The following is a 24,256-nucleotide window of genomic DNA, read 5'->3' on the forward strand; positions in this document are numbered from 1 at the left end:
AAAACAGTGAGTACACTGGTGTTATGTTTTACGCATCGAAATTCCTTTATTTCAGCTTGTTTTGCTTGTCTACAAACTTGTCATATACACTAGTTGATATTAATAACATGAAAACATTAACTCATTGACTATAGAGCTTTACTTTATAGCGCTAACATGGAAACTATTCGTCTGTGTGGTTTCACTGGTGGTAAATAGTGCTGGGAAGTGAGCTAGTCCTACAAACACCATGCCTTTGTGCTCTGCCACAGGTGGAAAATGGTGGCGAGTATATCTTGGAGACCATCGACTCTCTTCAGAAGAACTCCTGGGTTGCTGACATCCAGGACTGCATAGATCCTGGGTAAACTGCAGGGATAAATATTTGCCTTTGGAAAGAAGGAAGGAGAAAAAGGGTGGATGGGGTGGGCACAGTACACAGCCATTGATCATAGCTGTAGCATGAATGGGTTTTGACAGCTCTTGGTACAGGACTGGACACTATAAACCAATTTTTAAGCCTGAATAAATAGTATCGAGTCAATCCAGTGACTAATGAGAGACGTCGATAGACAAGATCACTGAGCTAGTCTGGTCTAGAACTTATATTGACCCAGTATTGGTCTATTTTTGGTCGGTATTGATGTACTATCATTTCAGTCCCTAATTATATGTCTTTTCTTGGCCAATATTAAGTTTGATGGCTTCCATGTGACCGCGATAGCCAGATTTTCATTACATCTTGGAAACCCTGTATTAAAAATATAGACTGTTGGTGAAATCTAGACATACATTTAACCTCAGTAAAAACTATTCCCAATACTCTATTTCCCATCTTTTAAAGTAGAAGCCTTAGTTGAGTACTGTGTTTACCAGGAATCAGTCATAAAAATCTGCTTTTTTCAGGCAAACATTTTGAATCCTTAGCTTTAAGATAAATATATTTCAGCACAAAGATGTGGTTTGTGCTGAAACAAAATGTTTTTATTTACTTTTTAGTATTCCTGCAAAGGAAGTCATGTTGGGTTGGGGATGTTTACCTTGCACCTCTGGGGATTAGGGTTCGAATCCTGCCTCCGCCCTGTGTGTGTTCTTCGGGGGTTTGGTCCGGGTACTCCGGTTTCCTCCTCCAGTCCATAGACATGTGTTGTAGGCTGATTGGCATTTCCGAAGTGTGCGATTGTGCCGGGGTGTCTCCTGCCTTGTGTGCCCTGAGTTCCGTGGGATAGGCTCCAGGCTCCCCCTCGATCCTGTGTAGGATAAGTAGTATGGAAAATGGATGGAGTGTTGGATATAGTGGATAGTGTTTCCAAGCCAGAATACATTTTAGCAGCATTGCAAAGCTATTCATTCTTATTATTTATTTATTACTCACTGCAATCTTAAAGCACGTGACTGGTGCTTAGGTGTGGTGTGTATTTCAGGGACAGCGGCGATGACATCGAGCTTGCGTCATGTCCACACGGCCAACCGTCCAAAGAATTCTCCATGGTGGCCTCCTGCAGCTGTGAGCTCCTCTCTGAAGGTGGGTAATCTCAATTTCTGACACAATTGAAAAATGTGTTGAAAAGGACAATGATTCAAACACAGTGTATATGAACAGGTGATATTATAGCCTCCTGTTTAAACTCGCTTGTGGAGGAACCATATTAAGAATCAAGACTTTCTCGTTGCTGGCGCTCAAAGTCTGCTCTCAAGTTCACTTGAGTTCTGAGAGCAGCTCATTAAGAACCATCAGACTAAACAAAGAGCTAAAATCAATAAACAACATTCTGGTGCAAGTCTTGTGCTTGTCAAAAGACAGTCAGTTGCCACATAAAAATAAAGTCTCGCCCAACTCCAGTTCACACTCGTTACCTCTGTGATTGTTTCTTGTTCCTCTCAGGTGTACACCGAGGCCCTGAGAGAACGTGTGCCGCAGCTGCCGATCATTACAGCGCCCCTACTGTCCGCTGCAGGGAACTACCGTTCACACAGCACCCCTCGCACGTGCCCTTAGAGCGTTTTCTGCAGCTGCCAGAGGCTCAGAGTACAAGCCCATCATCAGGTATATACAGAGCGTACTCTTTATAGAATACCTCTTGATCTGTTCCATCCAAATTTTCTGAAACAGTATCGCATTTTTATGTTTTTATCAGCTGAGCAGGATTCTACAAAATGGCCATCAGGAGATGGCAACAGCAAATCAGAAAACATTACAGCAAAACCAAACAGCAACTGAGAAAACGCAACAACAGATCTAAACGCACAACAAATCAGACAACGTAACGGCAAAACCAAACAGCAACTGAGAAAATGCAACAACAGATCTAAACGCACAACAAATCAGACAACGTAACGGCAAAACCAAACAGCAACTGAGAAAACGCAACAACAGATCTAAACGCACAACAAATCAGACAACATAATAGCAAAACCAGACACAACAAATCAGACAACATAACAGCAAAACCAGACACAACAAATCAGACAACATAATAGCAAAACCAGACACAACAAATCAGACAACATAACAGCAAAACCAGACACAACAAATCAGACAACATAACAGCAAAACCAGACACAACAAATCAGACAACATAACAGCAAAACCAAAACGCAAATACAACTCAGAAAATTCAACAACAAAACCAAAAACATGCAAAATGAATAACTGCATCAACAAACCCCAAAAAACACAATAACAAATCAGACAACATAACAGCAACAAACAAATACCAAAAACAACCGAGAAGACTCAACAACAAAATAAAAAACGTACAACAAAACAGAAAAACGCAACAACAAAATGAAAAGCGCAATAATAAAATTAAAAACGCAACAACAAAATAAAAAACGCAACAACAAAACAAGAAATGCACAACAAAACAGAAAACGCAACAAAATGAAAAACGCAACAATAAAATTAAAATGGCAACCACAAAATAAAAAACGCACAACCAAACAGAAAACGCAACAACAAAATTTTAAACGCGACAACAAAATTTTAAAACGCGACAACAAAACATAAAACGCAACAACAAAATAAAAAACGCACAACAAAAAAAACAATCAGAAAACCCTAACAGCAAAACAGCAAACTTACGTAGCAAAAGTATTCTGAATGAATGCATGCCATATATAGCAGTTTTGTCATTAAATGCATGTTTGTTTGTGGTTTTGTTGTTTTTTGGGGGGTTTTTTTGGCGGCTTGGTCATTCAGCACATGGATTAAATGCGGACATTTTATGCGTGTCACAAAACGAACTAATTCGTCCACCATGGTCCCGGTGGACGATCCCTCAACCCTAATAAGATCATCGAACAAACTGCACTTGAGCTACTGTAGTCAAGCTAATTGTTTGTTTTGATTTGAAATGGCAATAGAGAAGGGTGAATATCTTACTACACTCTTTCTTCACGTATTCAGGTCCTGGTGAACCTCCTGTGGAGACGGACGTGGCTGCCACTCTCATTGGTTACCCATGGTTCCATGGGACTCTATCACGTGTGCGAGCAGCCCAGCTGGTACTGGCAGGTGGAGCTCGAAGCCACGGCCTGTTCGTGATCCGCCAGAGCGAGACGCGGCCAGGAGAATATGTTCTCACTTTTAACTTTCAGGGAAAAGCCAAGGTAAGTCTGAGTCGCACACAACAACAACACAACTTCAGTTCCTCATGACAACTCCGCGAAAATATTGAGCAGAAACCCATCAAATCGGGTTTTGAATCTAGTATTGAATGCACTAATGTGTAAGTATGTAATAGTGCTGATCACATGATTCATACTTATCCGACCAATCAGATACAAGAATACGATAGCACTGTGGTATAAGCGATATTATATAACTTTTATCAGTGCGTCTTGAGCACGAACTGGTGCTCATGTACTCCAGGTTTTTTCCCATTTTGTCCCACTTTAATACATCTGGACTAATGTATAAAAATCTTAAATAAATATTACAATGAAGTGCGCGATTCAGTCCAAAATTTGAGGAAAGATCATTATGATCGTTAAGATCCTATATAACAACATACTGCACTTGCATTGAACACTGTGTGTTCATACGAAATGAACATGCTCTGTGAAATGGTTTGCTTATAAGATAAATAGGCACAGGGGGTATTGAGTTCGTTTTAAATATACTGTTGCCTTCTGTGTGAGCATTTATCCATAGCGGTGGCACACGGCCACTGCGATCCGGACGAAATACGATCTTTTTACATCCTGCCGTCCAAGATTCCATCTTACTCCGGTGTCGCTGTTGGCAACCTGAGGCCTTCTTTCATAGTGCTGCCCTTTCTCTACATCGGAGAGGTCTTCTCTCTTACTTTCCCTCTCGCTAGTTCTGTATGTTAACTGATCTGTCTGCATGTGGAGGTGGAATTTTCCCACTCCGCTCCTATGACCAGAAGATATACACTGCATTATGAGGTCTAAAGGCCAAAGGTGTGTGTGTGTGTGTTTCATGTCATGCATGTGTTCTGCTTCACCAAAGTGTGGAGGATGATGATTGCCTAGAGATATGATATGGTATGATATATGATATATGTATTCCAAAGGCCTGGGATATTTAAGAGACATGTACAACTTCCCACAATGTTATTTTACATCGCTAATATCTTGCACTCTGTTCCTGAGTGTTTGCATTTGCACTGTGCTGCAGGTTTATTACGAGGCTCCATTTCAGTGATTTTAAACATGAAGATCTCTAAGGAAGTGTAATTCACATGTATATTTTAATAGGGCCTACATATCAAATGCGACAAACTCCTGAGAGAAAAGAACATTTCTGACCTGGTGGTAAGGACATAACATATCATTCCTTAAAGTGCACCTATTATGGTTTTTCAGATATATCCCTTTCATGTAGTGCGTTACCGAGCTGTTTGTGAATGTAAAAAGTCTGCAACGTTTCAACAGTCAAAGCGCACGACAAACGGAGTTATCGACTCCCGAAAGTAGGAATCAATTCTGAACAGCTGAATTGAGTCGTTAGTGATTCCAGACTTTACTTCCTGTACTGACCTACGTAGGTTTGTAACAAAAAAGCCCCGCCTCTTTTTTGAAACAGGCTGACAGAGGTAGACCAATCACAACAGACTGGGACATCTGACCAATAAGAACAGAGTATGCTCTCTGAAAGGAGGACTTTAGAGTGAATCCTTTAGTACGGATCATTTAACAAGTCGTCTGTGACACTGGGGGAAGGGGGGAGGACGGGGACATAACGCTGCGGTTTAAATTATGAGCACGTTAAAATGTTTTTTGAGTGTCACGTTCAGCAGCAAGCTCCCCATGAGTTCTTCTCAAGTTTGAGGGAAACAAATCAGTCAGGAGCTTCCTGTTATTGACCGCCGCTCTAGTACACACTTCTTCACTATTATCTAATAGCACAGTACCTAAAACCAGTGAGCATTGCTGGAGTGTAATTATGTGCGTGTTGGGTTTCTGCAGCATCTGCGGTTGTCGGTGAATGAAAGCGGCCAGTGCCACGTCCATCACCTCTGGTTCCAGACGGTGTGTGACATGCTGAGGCATTTCCACACTCACCCAATCCCACTGGAGTCCGGCGGCTCTGCTGACATCACGCTGCGCTCATACGTGCAGGTGCAGCGCAATTCCTCAGGTAACACACACGTGTGCGCGCGCACGCACACACACACACACACACACACACACCTGGAACTGCAATGAAATGACTTAATTGGAATTCTATGTCATGATTATGAATCTACACAAAATAGCCCATAATAATCCACAGAATTAATTCTATATATAATAGAAATGTATTTTCTGCGTTTTTTTACACTAATCTGACTGGCCACGTTCATAATTTTTTACTTTTAATGCCAGCTAATTAACTTGAGTTAGCTTGAAAGGATTTCAGACAACATATTCGAGTTATATTTATAGATATTCATCATTTTCACTGCTTACGCTAACTAGCTAGCAAATAACGAGGTAACCTGACAGGATTCAGACAATTTTTCTGAGTAATAATCACACACACACACACATATATATATATGCGTAAACTGACATGCAGGCAGGAACCTGACAGGATTTTTAAATCATGTTAGCATCCATTCATATTCATAATGTTCACTGTTAGCACTAGCAAGCTAACATAAGCTAATCTGACAGGAGTTCTTTTTTTCTGCGCTATGTTAGCTAGCTATTATCAAGTAATTGACAGGACATCAGAGTAACCTTCTTTGAATGGAATTATAAAACTACTTTTAAGAGCATGCCCTGCTGAAAAATAACAAAAGCAATAGAAACCCTCGCAGAATTTGTAATAGTTTAAATGGTTATAATGGGAATTGTATTCATTTTAATGGAAACTGTAATGGGTCCTTTACAGTGGGTCTCTACTGGCAATATATTGCCTTCTATTGGTGGCATGTTATGTCTAGTGGATACCATTAAGGACCAATAATGGTAATGATAATGATTAGCTAATGGTTTGTAATGGTATCTATAGTGGAAACCATTAGAATTTGTTTCTATAGTTTTGTTTTCAGCAGGGTGATGGCTATTCATGAATATGTTTTCATTCATATATAGGATGAAAGACATGGCCATCGTTCTGCAGACATTTTCTTTCTCACACACACGCATTTGATTTTACATTCAGATTTAAGTATATTCAAATAGTGCTGAATCAGGTTTTGCTAAAAAGTGCATTTTTTAAATTTATATCCCAAACAGCTACCTAAGAATGTGTATACAGTGTATAGAAGCTACATTAGTCATGCCCTACTTAATATTCAACATCTTTGTCACTGTTGCCTTCTGCACGGCGTTTCCCACTATCCCTACCCTCTGATATATGAAAGGAGGTATTGCAAACAGAGACATTGGCGCTAAGAAGGGAGAAAAGTAGATCCTGATGGGGGATAAGCAGGCCTCAATAGCAACCCGCTGAACGTGGTGCCATGATGGATGGGTGGGCTTGTCGTCTGACTGAAGGAGCAGAACACAAACTCATTGAACCTATAAAAACAACCCCCTTCTCTCCCTCGCTCTGTTCACTCGCTGTTGCTCTTTCCCTTCTCCGTGCCAGTCTGGTCGAAGCAGATGAATGCCCTCCATTGGGCTCTGAGGCGGCACAGAGCCCCTCTGTTCTTCTGCGGGTCTTAACATGCTCCGTCACACACACACACAAACAAACATTCAGACGTGTGTGCTCATGCTGTTTGTAAAAGGCGCCGTTAATAGGCTGGTCTGATTAAAAGGAGTGTGTTTGTGTGGACTCATATTTTCCACACACACACACCACACATTTACGGGCATCGTTACTGCATAATGGATGAGGGCATTTGTGGTTAAACTTTTGGCATTTTTTATTTTTTTTTGCTCTATTCATGATGAACACTTTATAGGACTTTTCATGAAGACATTCATGGATTTTTAATAGTTACTGAAATGTCTAAGACGTACTGTACTTTTGCACTCCTCAGCTATACCTAAGGGCAGCATAAGCGTTTACCATGACATCATCATACTTAGACATGGGTCGATAAATAGGGTCTTGGATCAAGGACCCATGAAAAGTGGCTATACTAAAAATATGCCATATATATTAGAAGAACAACATATACGTCATAACTGATGCCTGGCTAGAGACCTGGAACAAGCTCGTGAACGTCTAATCATGTTTTCATTGCAGATGTTCCCAACGTCGCTACTCCTTCACGGGAACCCAGCTGCCGGAGCGAGGCGGCTCAGCCGAGCCTTCATCTTCCTGGAGTTTCGCAGCTTCCAGCGACCCCTGTGCATGATACTCCACTCTCCTCCAGCTCCTCTTCCTCACCCACAGCCCATGGAGGTCTCCGGAGCAGGAGCAACAGCTCTGAAAGACTGCTGGAACTCCCCGCTGGCACCGCAGAGGAGTACAACGACAACGACGGGACTCGGAGGACCAGAGCCGTGGAGAATCAGTACTCTTTTTACTGAAATCCAGCAAGAGCAAGAAAACAACAGCACGCAGGGAGGAAATAAACACGATAATGTTTACCGCTGCTCGTTAAGAAACAACTTGTAGGTTTCGTTATTTGTTGCCAGTCTTTACTGAATACGGTATTTCCTACGTGAGACATTTTCAAACGTGTCTTCAACAGCAAAGTCGAGTTGGTTGGAGTCCCAGCAACCCTTGGGATCCAGACACACACCTTAAGGACACACGACATTTTCTACGGTCTCTTGCTTCTTCAGGTAACATGGCTGTTCACGTAGAGAAGGAGTAGGATATACTTCTTCTTAAAGAACAGTACATCTGGTTGCTCTTTGCAGCCAAATACCCTACGCGAATTGAATTGTTGCTTAGAAAGCCATCTTTTAAGATCAGAGGTCCTAAAGCACTTTTCAAAGACTTCCTACATCCTGTCGTTTCCATCACAGCCTTTGAATTCGAGAAAGGAAGTCTTTGAGTCTCACAAGGATCTATACACATCTGTAAATCCTTCTTAAGAAGTAAATCACACCGTTAATTCTTTGTTTTTCTTCTTTTTCACTTTTACAACAACAAACAAAGCCATAACCAAATGTAGAAGGAAGTTGTTTGGAGTTCCTGTGAGTGTCCAAATTTTGAGGACAATATAGAGGCAAAGATGTGAGGAAAAATCATAAATTCATCGGGTAATTTTTTACAATTTCGTATATAAGAAAACAGGAAAACAATTTAAAAAATATATATAAATAAATTTAAAAAATGGACCATCTTCGAAAGCAAAGGTGACATGCTGTTTTTGTGACATGCGTAGTACCCTTTAAAGACTTGTTAAGGAATTCATCTTTTGATCGAGTTTGGTCATTTTTTTCCCCCTACAGAGGAAAAATTCAATCAACACCCAACATCCCTAAAAGTAGAAGTGAGTTCTTGGCTGAATTCCCAGTCCCAATCTCTGACCAGAGGCCTCAAAGCATATTTTCTTCATTTTCTTATCTTCAGGCAACATGGCTATTGGTTTACACTATCACGCAGCCTTTCCTATACAGTTCCACAAAATGTGGAAAAACTCAAAAGGGGGTTGAATACTTATGTAAAGCCAAAAGTATTCAACCCCCTTTTGATTTTTTTTTTTCCCCTTCACATTTTGTAGTGTTCTAACCTGAAACTGAAATGGATTTAACCGGATTTGTCCAGAAAAAAATATCAATCTAGCTAAAATACTGTGTAGATGTAGATTCATGAGCTATAATCTCAGTTACAGCTTGTAACACTACAAAATGTAGTAAAGCTCAAGGGGTGTGAATACTTGTGCAAGGCATTGTATCTTTTAATGGCGCACGGGCGTACGGTGGCTTAGTGGTTAGCATGTCCGCCTCACACCTCCAGGGTCGGGGGTTCGATTCCCACCGTGTGGGAGTTTGCATGTTCTCCCCGTGCTGCGGGGGTTTCCTCCGGGTACTCCAGGTTCCTTCCCACAAAGACATGCATGGTAGGCTGATTGAAAGTGTCCCTAGTGTATGAATGGGTGTATGAATCCTGCGATGGATTGGCACCCTGTCCAGGGATAGGCTCCAGGTTCCCTGTGACCCTGATATAGAATGACAGATGATAGATTTTCAAACAAGGATCCCAAACAGTGGAGTCGTATCTTCCACCAGGGGCTCTGAAACACCCTATACACTATATTCTATCCTAAAAAGTGAAAGTGATGACTTGGCTACTGAAGTCCTGAAGCTCCCTTCCTGTACGTACTTCAGCCTTTCTTTCCATTCTGCTTTTTTTTTTTTTTCTTTTTGTTTTTTTGGCCAACATCGCGAGTGTGCCGTTGATATCATACAGTGCGTTCCTTTTCCATAGAGGAAGCTGTCGTGTTGAGACATCTGCCAGCGGTTAGTCTCCCGCAATCCGTTTCCTGCAGATGCCTCTTGCTCCCACCTTTCTTTTTTCAAAGAAAGGTCTTTTACGAAGTTAAAAGCTGCTCAGTGAAATCGATTTCCCCAGAGTGCTCCACTTGTTTTTGTGAAGCTGTTGGTAGAATGTTCCGGACATCCTGTCCTTTGGGCTTTGCGGAGATAGCTTCCCACAACTTTGACGTGGGGTGAAGCGGGTCAGTCTCCAGAAGTAAATGGTTAGTAATTAACCCAATATAAAAAAAAAAAAAAGCTTTCTGTTTTGTAAAATGGCGTAGCGTTGATATATATCGAATACAAACACTAACACGTTCCTTAGTGCGCAAATCCAAATGCTGGCACATTTTTTTTTTTTTTTGAAAGTTTTCAACCCAACATGAGCTACCTATGTTCTACCTATGCTATGTTTGCCATTACAACCTCCTCTCACATTGTACATATGGTAAAAGGCTAGAATAATAACCTACTAATACACAGTTCTCGCTATTATTCGCCCTGCACAAAGGGATTGTAATTCTGTAAGGACAGTATATCAGCGCTAGAGGAATAACAGACGTAATTAGTTCATTAATGAGTTGTAGTTTTTGGAGAACTGATTGATTTGATGTCCTGATATCATGATATTCATATCATCATTGCCTAATCGATATTGTATTTATAATGTAAAAAAAACCCAAAAAACAAAAAAAACCCCACTATTATTATTTTTCGTCCTCACAAAATACCCAGAGTCTTTGAAACGGATCATCCTAATTGCTACTGTATATAAAAGGAATAAAACCTAATGGGACGTGCTGTTATAGGAAAATAATCAGTGATGATTCAGTGCCCAGTGTGAAGCAGAGTTACTGTCACTCACTTTTTCCAATAACAGTACCCGAAGACTTACATTTACAGGTTTAGCTCTGACCGTTGTATATTAAAGCTCTGACGCTGGAGACTCCTTACAAAATTAAAAAAAAAAAGTGAAATAAACATCTCCTCACAGAACTGTTACTTTAGAAATAACAGATTAGAACATAAATGACAGGAATGACAGGCCCATAAGATTATTCAGGAATTTGACCCACACACACACACACACACACACACACACACACACACACACACACACACACACAGACACACACACACACACTCTTTTGGTTTAAAAGTAGGCAGACAGAGAGAGAAAGTCACAGAGCCACGTGTGCCAATCTGAATCATATTTTTGAAACCTATTTATTTCTCAGCTGCTGTAAATATAATTTTAAGTTCTGTAGTTTCACCATCTATTATACACACAATATATATATATATATATATATATATATATATATATAAATCCATGTGTAATCTTGGTTTGTTTATGTTAATAACTGGTTTTCTGTTGTGGTTCTTGTTTTCATTCTCTTTGTTACTTTTTTTGGGGTCTGGCTGAGTTTTAATGAATGAGTTTGTGCAATTTTGTACAAAGTGATGTACTTGACATACTACTTTATATTTCTGTGAATAAAAACAGAGTGAACAAACCTGTTAACAAATGACCTTGGCCTCTGTTTTCTTTAAAGAAAGATGGGGGCGGGGAGAGAGAAACAGTGGAGCTCAAGGAGGGCTGGGTTAAACATGATTAGATGAAATATTGGTAAGCTTAGCTAATTACAGTTTATTAACAGTTTATTATACACCGTATTACCATGATTCAACGATTTATACAGTTGAAAACTTTCTCTGGAATAAAATATGACAGGACATGCCGATAATAATATAGTGGAGTCCTCCACTCCTTTCATTTTATGCCAGCATGTCGCCATCTAGGGGGCATTTGATTAACTGCAGAAGCCCAAAATAAAAGGAATAGAAGGTAACTTCTTTGAGAAACCCCAATGCATTTGATCACCACACTGTACTTGTTACAAATCTCAATGATCATGACTTAATAGGTCTTTTTATTATTATTATTATTATTATTAAAGCTAAGGCTAATAATAAACAGATTTTTAAAAAATGTGCTATAAAACAAACTTGTCACGGATGTTCCACATCATTAAATTGAACTATAAATGGATCAAAATGATGACGTGTCGTTCTTTAATAGTTAAGATTGTGTGATTATTGGCTGTGATGTCATGATGTAAGAGGAATAAAACTCTTCAGGATGTTCTGTTGAGCCGGTGACAAGAACGCTTTTTTTTTCTTCTTCTTCATCTGTCCGCATTATACCACCCTGTGGTTGATTATTTTCCTATAACAGCATGCCTCATCATGTTTTATTCGTCTTATAGCACAGAAATTGTTATACCCATGATCCTGTGCTGTCAGGCTTACATAGCTGATGATATTTGAAGCATATATTGTGTGTTGTTGTGAATATATCACACTAGTTTCAGTCCATACAGGATTTCGTCGAGGGTTTTTTTGTGTGTGTGTGTGTGTGTGATTGTTGTGGCCAAAAATGTTTTTTTCCTTCCAAAATCTGCGATCCAACTGGCGGAGATTTTTGTGCGTTTTCCACGGAAAACTACTCGAATTGGCAAAACTGCAATCGCACGAAATTGTCTTTCGCAGTGATGTCTGTTGGGTAAATGAGACTTTTTAGCGGTACTCGTGATCGATACTCGTTAGCACTGATCGCAAAACCATGATAAAGCATGTGATTAAAGTGTATGAGATGTAATTCGATCAACTTGACACAAGTTTCACCAATATCAAACACACCATGGCTTTTATTCAACACCCTGAGGTATTCATGCTGTAAGTGTCATGAGGTTACATTTGTTGTATCCTAAAATGAGTATTGTGCAAATGATGCAGTTGTGAACAGCTGGAGTTAGACAGGATATTCAAATCAGCCCGTTAAACAGGAGCTAAAATTCCAGGGATAAAATAAATAACACGTCAGCGCTTGGTGCATTTTAAAGCTCTACATGATCCAAGTAAGGTGCATACATTAAACAGAATCAACATCTATCCGGCTGCGTTCACGATCCGGAAGTTTCTAAATGAATTGAATCAACTGAAATTGAAAGACAAGCTAGCGGAACTCGGGAAAACACGTGTACCTTGGGAACCGTATCGAATTTCCTAAACCAAAGAAAATGATATATTACATTACACAAAATTTATTATTATTTAAAAAGGCTAAAAGATGTCCCGTGAGACGTTTCATCCCAGTTTCATCGTTCTTTGTGAGACATGCCACGATTGAGTTGTTTATTATTTATTAATATTACTACATTATTCATTCAAGCTCCAAGCTTAATTAAGTCACTATTTGATGTGACTCTAGTACGTATCTTTTACCTGGAGAGGTGCATGTAGTGTAAAGCACAGATTTCCAATCCGGTTCGTCACAGAATACGTCCCGTCCTCAACATTTTTCATGTTTTCTCCGCTCCCAACACGCTTGATTCAGATAATTAGCTTAATCCCTAATTTCTCCATCTGGGGATTAATAAAGTATTATCTTATCTTATCTTATTATCAGCTGAATTCTTGAGCAGTGAAAACATGTGCAGGACATGTGGGGTAATCCAGGACCAGAGTTGGTTTCCTGCACTTTCTAACTCTAAAATCTAATCTAAAGATCCAACAACGGTCCTTAAAGGTGCATTAGGTTACGAGATTTTTTTTTAAAGCTAAGACCTCTAACAGTTAAGTAGGTGAATTCGACATTTGAAATATTTATTTTTGAAAAATCCTGGAGCCCACGGCCATATTCCCGCCCATTAAAGTGTCTTTAAGCCACTTAAAGGTCCAATGATAGTTTTTTTGCTTGTACAAATAACCTGGAAGACATGATTTGAAAAAAAACGAAAAAAAACATGAAGCCATGGCTTTAGCAAAAGTGGATAAAGTTGCTCGAGAAAACACGTTTGGACAACTGAATTCTGGTCCAAAAGGGCTTGTTTGTGTTCGGATGTGGCTCCTGTCAATCATCGTATAGACACTCTAGGGACCACTGTAGATCCGGGGCGGAGCTTCGTGAACATGGGCGGGTCTCTAACAGCTAACTGTTAGAGCACTAATGCACTTTCAATACATACTTGTGTTAAAGTCCTTGTGAAGTGCCTCGAAACGTGCAGCGTTCTTCGATGTGTTGACGTCATTTACGCTGAAACAGGAAGTCAGGGCGGGACATATCGAGTAGCCCCTCCCCCTTTTTAAATGGCCAATAGATTTTAGCTTACCTCACAGCCCGAGTTAAGCCGTACTCGATAGTCAGCTCCATGGACGTGAGCCTGAGCGACGACGATGACGCGTTGGATTCACCTGTGGAAGTTTTTTCCTCCATCTCCTTCAGCTGTTCCAGAGAACCTCGCAGAATCTTCTACCGACAAAGCAAACGAACCAGCGTTCGAACAGCCAAAGACACATTTGCTTGCGAATACGATTTCTCTCGCTCAACAGCGGCAACTTCGGCGAGGTCATATTTATAACGTTTGTGGGCGGGACACTTCGGATTCTACAAAGCGTTTGATTGGACAGAAAATCTGATGAGACTCTGAAGTGCAGAATGATGTCATCAGAATCGTCGATCCGTATCGGTGGTAGCGAGAGACTGTACATTTTGAATACGCATATATATATATATATATATATATATATATATATATATATATATATATTCTAAATGCGAATTTTGTCATTGTTTTGGAGCGCACTTATCACTTATGGATAACGTTAAGGCTGACATATTCGTACTAAAAACCGCCATTTTGATTTCATGTGGACTTCAAGGCCACAGGTTGACCCTTTATAATTCTGCATGTTGTACATATCTTCCAGGTTGTTTGTACAAGTAGGGGGGATAAAGACTATTGCACCTTTTAAGTGACAGTCTTTTTTTCTGAGAGTGTAAACCAGGGGAGTCCAATCTTATCCGGAAAGGGCCGGTGTGGGTGCAGGTTTTCATTCCAACCGAGCAGAAGCCACACCTGAGTCTACTGGAAGCCAAGTTCAACTGATTAAACAGGTGGAATCAGGTGTGGCTCCAGACTGGTCGGAATGAAAACCTCACCCACACCGGCCCTTTCCGGATAAGATTGGACACCCCTGGTGTAAACCTACGGGTCAGTCTACATGTCTAAAAATGTGAGCGAATGGAAAATATTATGATTTCAGACTGAATAGAAGAACAACCCCTCCAACCAGCAGTGCACCGACCGCCATCTCAGTCCCCTTTTCCAGTTTCCATTTCCGGAAGTCCTCTTGTCGTATCTGTTCTCTCTGCTCTCTCCACCGGCGCAGGGTCTGCTCTCTCTCCAGCTGCTCTCCGTAATGCGCTCGAAAAAAAGCGTCGAAGTCGAACATGGGCTTTTCTCCTGCGCCCGGGACGGACCGGAAGCGCCGCCTCTGCGGCTGAGGATGATGATGATCCGAGTCTTTCCGAGAGGGTCTCCCAGCACTTTGGACGTCCGCCAAGCTCAGGACACCGCGATCATACTTCCTCCTGAGGCTGACGCTCCCCAGCACCGTGTACGCTTCACTGATCTCGGAGAAGCGGCGCACGGCTTCATCGCTGCCCGCGTTCCTGTCCGGATGGTAGCGGAAGCTCTGGCGGTAGTACGCTGTCTTGATCTGGGTCTGCGTGGCGTTCGGGGAAACCCGCAGAATGTCATAATACGCGGTTTTACTCGTGTGAAGTGAAGAGTTGTTGTTGTAGCTGTGAGATCGGGTGATGATCAGAGCAGCGGGACAGCGCGGCGGTTTCTCGGTCACGTGCAGGAGAAGAGAGCAGTACGTCCTGGAGCTCTGCTTTTCGGGCTGATGAGCGTTATAATTATTTTTCTCGAATATCCTCAGACTGAAAAATGCCCCAAAAACGACAACACGAGAACGACTGGTTATTGAGAATGCACGGTTTGTTTTAAAAGGACAAATTGTGAATACACCGGCTCCCACTTTCCCACTGACCTCCGCCATTACGGAACGGAACGTCAACATCCGGCCAGACCGGAAGTAGTACTAACTACGATTTTATCTTTGTTTAAAAAAATAATAAATGTTATTAATAATTTAAAAAATTATAAAATAAAAAATATATATATTTTTAAATAGAATAATTAAAAAAATTCTAGTAAGGTCAACATAAAATAATCATAATATTACCACAAATTTCAATCGCTTGTTTAAATTTATTTACTTTTTGAATGTTCTAGGTTAATATGTAAATATTTCTTTCGTTTTATACGCTAAACTCTTTTTCTATTTCCATTAACAGCTGTAAACCAATTCAATGATTGACTTTTTTCAATTTAAATCGCTTCAGTGTTCTCTAATCCTTATTTATTTATCTATTTATTTATTTGTTTACATAAATCAATCATTTTTTTCTGAGAATAATGTGTAATAACGCTAGAAAAATTATTTTGGTCTGTCTAAGGTATTTTTCGTTATTTATTTTCGTTATTTTAAGTTATTTACTCTTTGAATCTCAAATACATTACAAAATAGTCTGCTATTATGATCATGATACAAGAAAGCACGTGGAATAAGCTAAATTCTTTATCTATATATTTTTTTGGTTTAATTATTGAAGTTTATATGTTCATTTTTAATATTGAATATGATCGAATAGGCCAATAAATACATTACAACATTAAATTAAATACAAACACTACCTCCTGCTCCCCTGTACAAAATGATCTCTTTTTTTTTCAAAATGAACGAAAGAACTAACGTGCAATAAGTTTTTAAATATAAAGAAAACACAAATATTGCAAACTATGCATATTTTACAAAACACACATATATCGCAAAGCTTGAATATATAATGATTTAATTTAATTTCCTGGTACTCCTTGTACTGCAACAAGGCGACACAGCACAACCCCATCAACACTTGTTTTAAAGGATCCACATCTTGAAGAATTTTATCTAATGGTAATGTGATGTAATGTTCCCAAAATGTCCCAAAATTCTTTTGAGCTTTTTGATGCATGTAAAAACATTTAAAAAAAAAAAGAAAAGTCGATAAAGCATGTGTTTTTATCCATTTACTTTGGCCTTTTCCTTGCACCTTTCACACTGTATATGATTAACAAAATAAAATAAATGGATATCTCAAAAATGAATCACTTGATTTTTCACCAACATAGTTCAGAGCATTTTCTAACGCCTGTCTCTTTAAGAAGTTTTGGATGCGTCGCCTAAAAGTGACGTCATCTCGGCTGGCCATGTAGATACATGTGTATATAGTGATCTTCCTTGTTTTTTTTGTTATCTATAGCAATAAACACCGCGTTGGTTTGTATTTTTCTGTATTTAGACTGATATTGTAATTCCCAGACATAAACATGGCTGCTAGTTGTCGCAGACCGGAGCACATGGCACCTCCGGAGGTGGTGAGTATTCAGAGATGTTAATTTTATATAATATAATATAATATGATTTGATTGGTCAGAAGGTGTTGATTAATGTTCTATAAGAGTAGATCAGACAGTAGTTCCACATGCAAGTCAAATCACAGGTTTAAATGAATAATTACATCATTCCACATAATCAAAAGTAATAATAAATGATGTATTATTTTTTTTAAAAAGTGCTGTTATTTAACAAAGGAAAACATATTATCGTAGATGTGACTTGGCTTTCCATAAAGAGACCATTAATTTAATATTTACGGAAGGAGTCTCCAGTGTCAAGTCAGTATGTGCAATTTTTGTTGTCTTAATTTACTGTTTATCGGTGCTATATAACATAACATAAGTGATAAAGGGAAATAACTTGTTTTGCCTCTGTTCCACAACATTAAATGTAACTATAAATGAATTAAACACTTTGATGTCATAGTTAAAAAAATAATAATAATAAATTGCAGTGGTATAAAGGAATAAAACACTATACACATTTAAGTGATTTAAAGGAACTAATGTGTTTCGTGAACGTTCTGCAACACTAAATGTAATCTGGAAATAAACTATTAAGAAAAAAATATGATGGCATTAATAAAGTTTTTTAAAAATTGTCATTGTTGGCAAATCGCTGTGGTATAAGAGGAATAAAACACGTTAGGCAGATAACATCAGTGCGATAACTAACTTTACTTCATATCAGGCTGCTTTGCTTACTTTCCTACTTATTTATTCTCTACTCTTACATGGCATTAGCTAATATCTTTTAAATGTCAATAAAATGACAAAACGTATTGTTTTGTGTAATTTTTCTGTGCTTTAGAAGCATCAGACAGAAACAGTGCATGCTTCTGACTTGTTTCCTTTTTGATTTCATTAGAAATAAAAATAGAAATATCTTATTATAGATGAATACATTGTTTTGCCTGTTCAAAGTCTTTAAAATCCGCTTGTTTTAAAAAGCTACTCAACAACTGAAACCTACTCAATCTGTAACAACTCAAACCATGCAAACCTAGTTAAAGTAAAATCTCTTCTATGCTGCCCCGCCTAAAGTTTACTTAATTGTATTTCGCAGTTCTACAATGAGGAAGAGGCAAAGAAGTACTCTCAAAAGTAAGTGTCTCAGACAGTCTGACAAAGGCAAGCGGTTGACATGTTGAAGTCATGATCAGCAGTTTTGTGTTTCTGTAAGGTTGTCAGTGATAAAACGCTTGCTGTAATGTGCTCTGTAAAGCTCTCGGATGATCGAGATCCAGACCCAGATGTCAGAGAGAGCGGTGGAGCTGCTGAACTTGCCAGAAGATCAGCCTTGCTATTTGCTGGATGTAGGGTATGTATTTATGGTGTTTGGGGTGAAATGCATATAAAAACACATATTAGTTTAGGTACAGGGTCTAAAACACTTGCAGTACTTTGTAGCATTTCAACTTTTTATTTATTTATTTTATTCCTTACTTGGCCAGTTTTTTTCCCCCTAGGTCGGTTTTTCTAGAACGATACAGATATTTGACTGGTTAGTGCAGAGAGAATGTGAACGGTTCTGGATTGTGCTGTGTATGGTACAGTCTTCTGTTTGTATGCTCCTGTGTCTCTTCAGCTGTGGCTCTGGACTCAGTGGAGATTATTTATCAGAAGAAGGCCATTACTGGGTCGGTGTGGACATCAGCAACGCCATGTTGAGTGAGTGCGAGTATTCACATCCACGTACTGTAACGATATTACATACAGTAGTAGCAGTAGTGGTAGTTGTTATTATTAGACTTAGATTCATCTAATGTGGAGCGTCTGCTCTGCAATGTAGTAACAAAAATGTTCATTTGGTTCTTCTGAATTACATGAATATAAGAGAGATTGGTTGCTCTTTTCTTCTGTAAGATGTCGCCTTGGACAGGGAGGTGGACGGAGATCTTGTTCTAGGAGACATGGGGCAAGGAATGCCTTTCAGACCAGGGACTTTCGACGGCTGTATCAGGTACACAATGTCCAGACGTTCCAAGAAAACGATCATTATTTATTTTTACATATCCAGGACAACATTTTCTCAGGAAAGACTCCAACATATCCCAGTTCACTTCTACCTATTTCATACATAGATTTTCTAATTCTAGAGTATTGAACTTGAAGCCATTCCTTGAAGTGTAAGCAAAAAAAAAAAGTTAATAGAAGGTGTTCAAAAACCCTTTATAATTGAAAAGACATCATTGTCATCTACAGTATCTCCGCCCTGCAGTGGCTGTGTAACGCGGATAAGAAGACGCACAGTCCTCCCAAGAGACTCTATAGCTTCTTCAGCACACTGTACTCCTCTCTGGTAGGAATTTCTTCCAGCTAACACGAAACAGCGATTCGTTCTGTATTTGGAATGAAATATCTGTTCTGTTTGATTCATTTTTAGACAAGAGGTGGTCGTGCCGTCTTCCAGATTTATCCGGAAAATTCCGAACAGGTGACATCTACAAATTAAATCAAGCTTATTTGAATTTTTTTCATCAAGACTTGGGGGGCATGCTGTTATCGGAAAATATTTCACACTAACGATAACATCAAAGAACAACACAATGTACTTTTTATCCATTTATAGTTATTTTTAATGTCAGTGAAATGGGTTAGTTCACGTACGTTATAACAGCTGTAAACCCTGTTTTTCTCGTTAAGTTTCTAAGACGTAAACGAGAAACTGCAAAGCCCTCCATCCTGAACAATCGGAACACTTTTTCTCTGACTGTTACACAATGCTGACACTGGAGACTCCTTCCAAAAATGCTAAACAAACATCTCCTTACAGAAAACTTCACCATGTTAGAAATGATCTACATGTACATGTCCCTCTCCCAGTGAATTAGTTGTTGCTATAGAAACGATACCATATGAGATCAAGGTCGCACGATAGTGGATTTTACCGATACGGATAACTAAGTTGGGCGGAGCCTGTCGATAACCGATTAATCAACCGATAGATTTTAAAAGTGATTCTGAATGCAAACCTAACGCTCAAAGTAAAAGTTTGCAGAATGTTATTACAAAAATAAACCGTACTGTCTGTACGGTGAAAATGTACTGTATGTTTTCTAATGAAATAAATGTGTGTATATATATATATATATATATATATATATATATATATATATATATATATATATATATATATATATGTGTGTATGTGTATATATATATATATATATATATATATATATATATATATATATATATATATATATATATGTGTGTATGTGTATATATATATATATATATATATATATATATATATATATATATATATATATATATATATATATATATATATATATGAATGAATCTAACTATTCGTAGATATTAATCCAAAATTTATTTTTAAAAAACACTTCAAATAACACAACAAAATTTGTCAGTGAGAATTTTTCCTTCGCCTCTAGAGGCCGCCCTCGTACTGCATAAGGACAACAGACTCTTCTCGGGCTCTTCTGCAACGGACGCAACCGGGAAAAACTATTGGTGTGGATTTTTTGCTGATAACGACAGTTCCGATAACGGTTATCGGTGCCATTTAATCAGCAAAACACATCGATCGGTTGACCTAGTATTAGAAGGAGTGAACTGGACATATGTAATGTAATCAAAGAAAACCTAGTAGCCGTGACAGGACGTGAACAAGGACGTGTTATTAACGCAGGATTAACTTTGGCGTCTCCTTCCAGCTGGAGCTGATCACAGCCCAGGCGATGAGGGCAGGCTTCACCGGAGGCATGGTGGTCGACTACCCCAACAGCAGCAAAGCCAAAAAGTATGTGCTCCCCATTTTACAACATACCCTACAAACTCACTTGTTCTGTCATGTCAATGTGTATTTCTAATAAACTAATCATCACGTGCGCACTTCCGGAAGGTTCTTCCTCTGCCTCTTCGCTGGTGTGTCTGGTGTCTTGCCCAAGGTATGTAGCTTAATTAATTAATTAATTAATGTAGCTTAATTAATCAAACGATTGAGCAAAAGATTTTGCTTTAAAATATTAAGACACCTTTGTTTTGCTGTATTTAAGGGTTTAGGGACGGAGCCTGTCGACAGGAACGTTTCGAATCAAGCGCAGTTCACAGGACAGAGGTAAGAAGGTAGTTTTCTTTCTGTAGGTTCAAAGTAAATGAGCTGTTTAGTGCTAGGGTAGAAACACACTTGACCTTGGTATTGACACAAAAGGAAAAATGTAACCCGATACAAATTAGCATTGGATTTTAAAGCAAAGCCGTTCATACTAAAGCGTGTTAAAATCACAGACGTAAATGAATTATTTGTATGAATTATTTCTGCGAAGCTAAGCAGTTTTTCAGATCATAAATGCGAATGAAGTGATGCACCAACACAAAAATTATTTGTTGAACCCAAAAAAAAAAACCAAGTGCTGAATTTTTGTTTTTCATTATTTTAATGGATTTTGCTTAGTTTCTCTGAATTATTTAATCAGTTAAGCACTTTTTATATTTCCCATTACTATCGAAATGATTTATGAAGTGTTATGTTTTAGTATGATGAATTGTATCCGTGAACAAATCGTCGATTTTCATCAATTGTATTCTTTAATTTTTTGCATTTTATTTTTCTTTTTTCCATGGACGTAATTTGTATTGGTTTAAATTTTGGTACACATAATTTAGTTAATATTTATTATTTTATATATCTAATGCGCATACTATTTATACGTTTGAAATATGTATATTTTTAAAAATTGTTTACTTATTTTGTTTTTAATTTTGTATTAAATTATACTGTACTTTTATTACTTGCAGTGTAAAGAGGTAATGACTACTATGCATGAACCCTAACGCTCATACATCAATCAAACATCAACAGAACATAATAAGCATGCATTAACCTGATAACTGTTTCACGGTTTAGTACATGGATGTAGACAAATTCTCACCCCTTAGTCGGAGGTCTTGTCCATGGCTCAGTGCAGGTTTCAGTTCTGTCCTGTTCTGAATGGACGTGGACCAACAGAGACAGAGGGCAGTAGTTCTGTCTGACTCTAGCCTCGTCATGACAGGTTTTCCTCCCTCTGACATTAACACAAATATTAAACAGTGTCCTAGACTGTTCCTGTACCACACAGTAATTTTGGTAAACACCACTGCTTGTTTTAATTGTTGAATTCATGTCACTCAATGTTGTTTGTCCTTTTGTCGAACCAAAGATCTCGCTTCAAAAACTTGAAAGGCAAGTCCCTGAAAAAGAGCAAGGACTGGATCAAGGAGAAGAAAGAGAGGAGGCGAAGGCAGGGAAGGTACGTATCTCTGGTATCTTCCACGCATTTTAGGCCTGCCACGATAATAACTTTATCGACTTATCGTACAATGTCTGGACGAGACCTCGGTCACGTTTGCTGACCTCGATATCGCACATTGTGTTTTCATGCGTGTTTGTGTACATAAGATAAGATAAAGACTTTATTGATCCCACACTGGGGAAATTCCCTTGTTACAGCAGCTCAATTACACACACACACACAAAAAAAACAACAACATTATAGTAAAGAATACACATTAAATAGGAATTGAATTGGAAAACATGTCTAAAAATATATACAATACGAATAGAAAAACAAGAATAACAGTAGTGAAAAAAAATAATAATGTTAATATGTACACTACGAACACCTCAATGTATGTATGAATATATATACAGATGAGTAACAACTCGTTTATTTACAGAAAAGTGATCAATGGGTTATTGCACGGTTAACATTAAAGGGTGAGCAATCAATGGGATGGGATCTGGATGGAAGCAGATGTTGCTCTAAAACCTGTATATACCTTTCAGCGTTGATGCTGACTTTCCAGATGTGCAAACTGCCCATTCCATAGGCATTAACGCACCCCCATACCATCAGAGATGCAGGCTTTTCAACCGAGCGCTGATAACAAGCCGGATGGTCCCTCTCCTCTTTAGTCCTCTTTAGTTTAGAAGACACGGCGACCATGGTTTCCAGAAAGAATTTCAAATTTTGGTTCGTCTGACCACAGAACAGCTTTCCATTTTGCCTCGGTCCAGTTTAAATGATCTTTGGCCCAGAGAAGACGGCGGCGTTACTGGATCATGTTCACATATGGCTTCTTCTTTGTATGATAGAGATTTAAGCAGCTTTTGTGGATGGTACGGCGAACTGTGTTCACAGACAATGAGTTCTGGAGGTGTTTCTGAGCCCATGCAGTGATTTCCATTACAGAATCACGCCTGTTTTTAACGCAGTGCTGCCTGAGGGCCCGAAGATCACGCGCATGCGAGACTGATTTTTACCCTTGTTCCTTGTGCACAGAGATTTCTCCAGATTCTCTGAATCTTTTGTAATCATTTTCCCACAGATTGGTGAACCATCTGTGCCCATCTTTACTTCTGAAAGACTCTGCCTCTCTAAATACTCTTTTTATATCCAATCATGTTACTGACCTGTTCCCAATTAACCTCCAGCTGTCTCTTTTTCCTAACACTTACTTCTCCAGCCTTTTGTTGCCCCCGTCCCGACTTTTTTGAGGCGTGTTGCGGCCATCAGATTCACAATTACCTTTTTTTTTTTTTCTTAAAATGGTACATTTCCTCAGTTTAAACATTTGATACGTTTTCTACATTCTGTAGTGAATGACATATTGGGTTTATGCGATTTGCAAATCTTTGCATTCTGTTTTTATTTTCATTTTACACAGCGTCCCAACGTTTTTAGAATTGGAGTTGTACATTTATTAATATTGATGATCTCGTTACAGGGATGTGAGGGCAGACACGAAATACACAGGCCGCAATAGGAGACCTCGCTTCTGAAGACGGTTGTGACCGATGGTCTGCTTCAGGCTTCGTCTTTGCCCGTTCAGATGGACTTTACGGACTAAACAAGATGGCCGACTCTGTGGACTTGTGCAGTGTGGGATTTTGATGGGAGATGGGATAAATGGATGGGAGAAATGACTACCATGGCTCTATAATATGGTTTTAGACAGCAAATGATTTCTTACTCATTTTGAAGGCACGAAACGCTGTTATTAAATAAAAATAGCCACCCTTGCTTGTGTATTATAATGATGCCAGACTATTAAAAGGTTCAATCGAGGCA

General features: G+C 38.9%; 3 protein-coding genes and 1 long non-coding RNA gene across 4 annotated transcripts in view; 2 read left to right on the forward strand and 2 right to left on the reverse strand.

The window, feature by feature from the left end:
* Positions 1-11,453, forward strand: part of LOC108280786 (SH2B adapter protein 2) — a 36,070-nt gene extending 24,617 nt beyond the window's left edge. The window contains exons 4-9 of the mRNA XM_017496195.3: positions 252-343; positions 1,404-1,504; positions 1,865-2,026; positions 3,389-3,591; positions 5,416-5,587; positions 7,634-11,453. Coding sequence (XP_017351684.1) covers positions 252-343; positions 1,404-1,504; positions 1,865-2,026; positions 3,389-3,591; positions 5,416-5,587; positions 7,634-7,920 — 1,017 coding nt within the window. The 3' untranslated portion in view covers positions 7,921-11,453. The remainder of the gene's footprint in view (positions 1-251; positions 344-1,403; positions 1,505-1,864; positions 2,027-3,388; positions 3,592-5,415; positions 5,588-7,633) is intronic.
* LOC108280787 (uncharacterized) lies at positions 22-3,503 on the reverse strand. The gene is made up of 4 exons (XR_001815836.3): positions 3,365-3,503; positions 1,355-1,521; positions 1,020-1,229; positions 22-368 (listed from the first exon to the last, which is right to left on the reverse strand). It is a non-coding gene; the product is annotated as an uncharacterized LOC108280787 (long non-coding RNA).
* A 1,059-nt stretch (positions 11,454-12,512) lies between the features above and the next one.
* On the reverse strand, positions 12,513-15,749 carry dnajc30b (DnaJ (Hsp40) homolog, subfamily C, member 30b). The gene has a single exon (XM_047162465.2). It carries the CDS (start codon positions 15,727-15,729, stop codon positions 14,917-14,919), a length of 813 nt encoding a protein of 270 aa, XP_047018421.1. The 5' UTR covers positions 15,730-15,749; the 3' UTR covers positions 12,513-14,916.
* Positions 15,750-17,033: 1,284 nt separating this feature from the next.
* bud23 (BUD23 rRNA methyltransferase and ribosome maturation factor) lies at positions 17,034-24,256 on the forward strand. Its single transcript, NM_001201195.1, is given in 12 exon segments — positions 17,034-17,150; positions 18,238-18,275; positions 18,397-18,492; positions 18,760-18,842; positions 19,038-19,134; positions 19,377-19,473; positions 19,558-19,608; positions 20,858-20,943; positions 21,046-21,091; positions 21,200-21,261; positions 22,346-22,435; positions 23,913-24,256. Coding segments are annotated over 12 exon segments (849 nt in total). The 5' UTR covers positions 17,034-17,102; the 3' UTR covers positions 23,968-24,256.

The sequence above is a fragment of the Ictalurus punctatus genome, chromosome 20 (assembly GCF_001660625.3).
Source record: "Ictalurus punctatus breed USDA103 chromosome 20, Coco_2.0, whole genome shotgun sequence".
Classification (NCBI taxonomy): domain Eukaryota; kingdom Metazoa; phylum Chordata; class Actinopteri; order Siluriformes; family Ictaluridae; genus Ictalurus; species Ictalurus punctatus.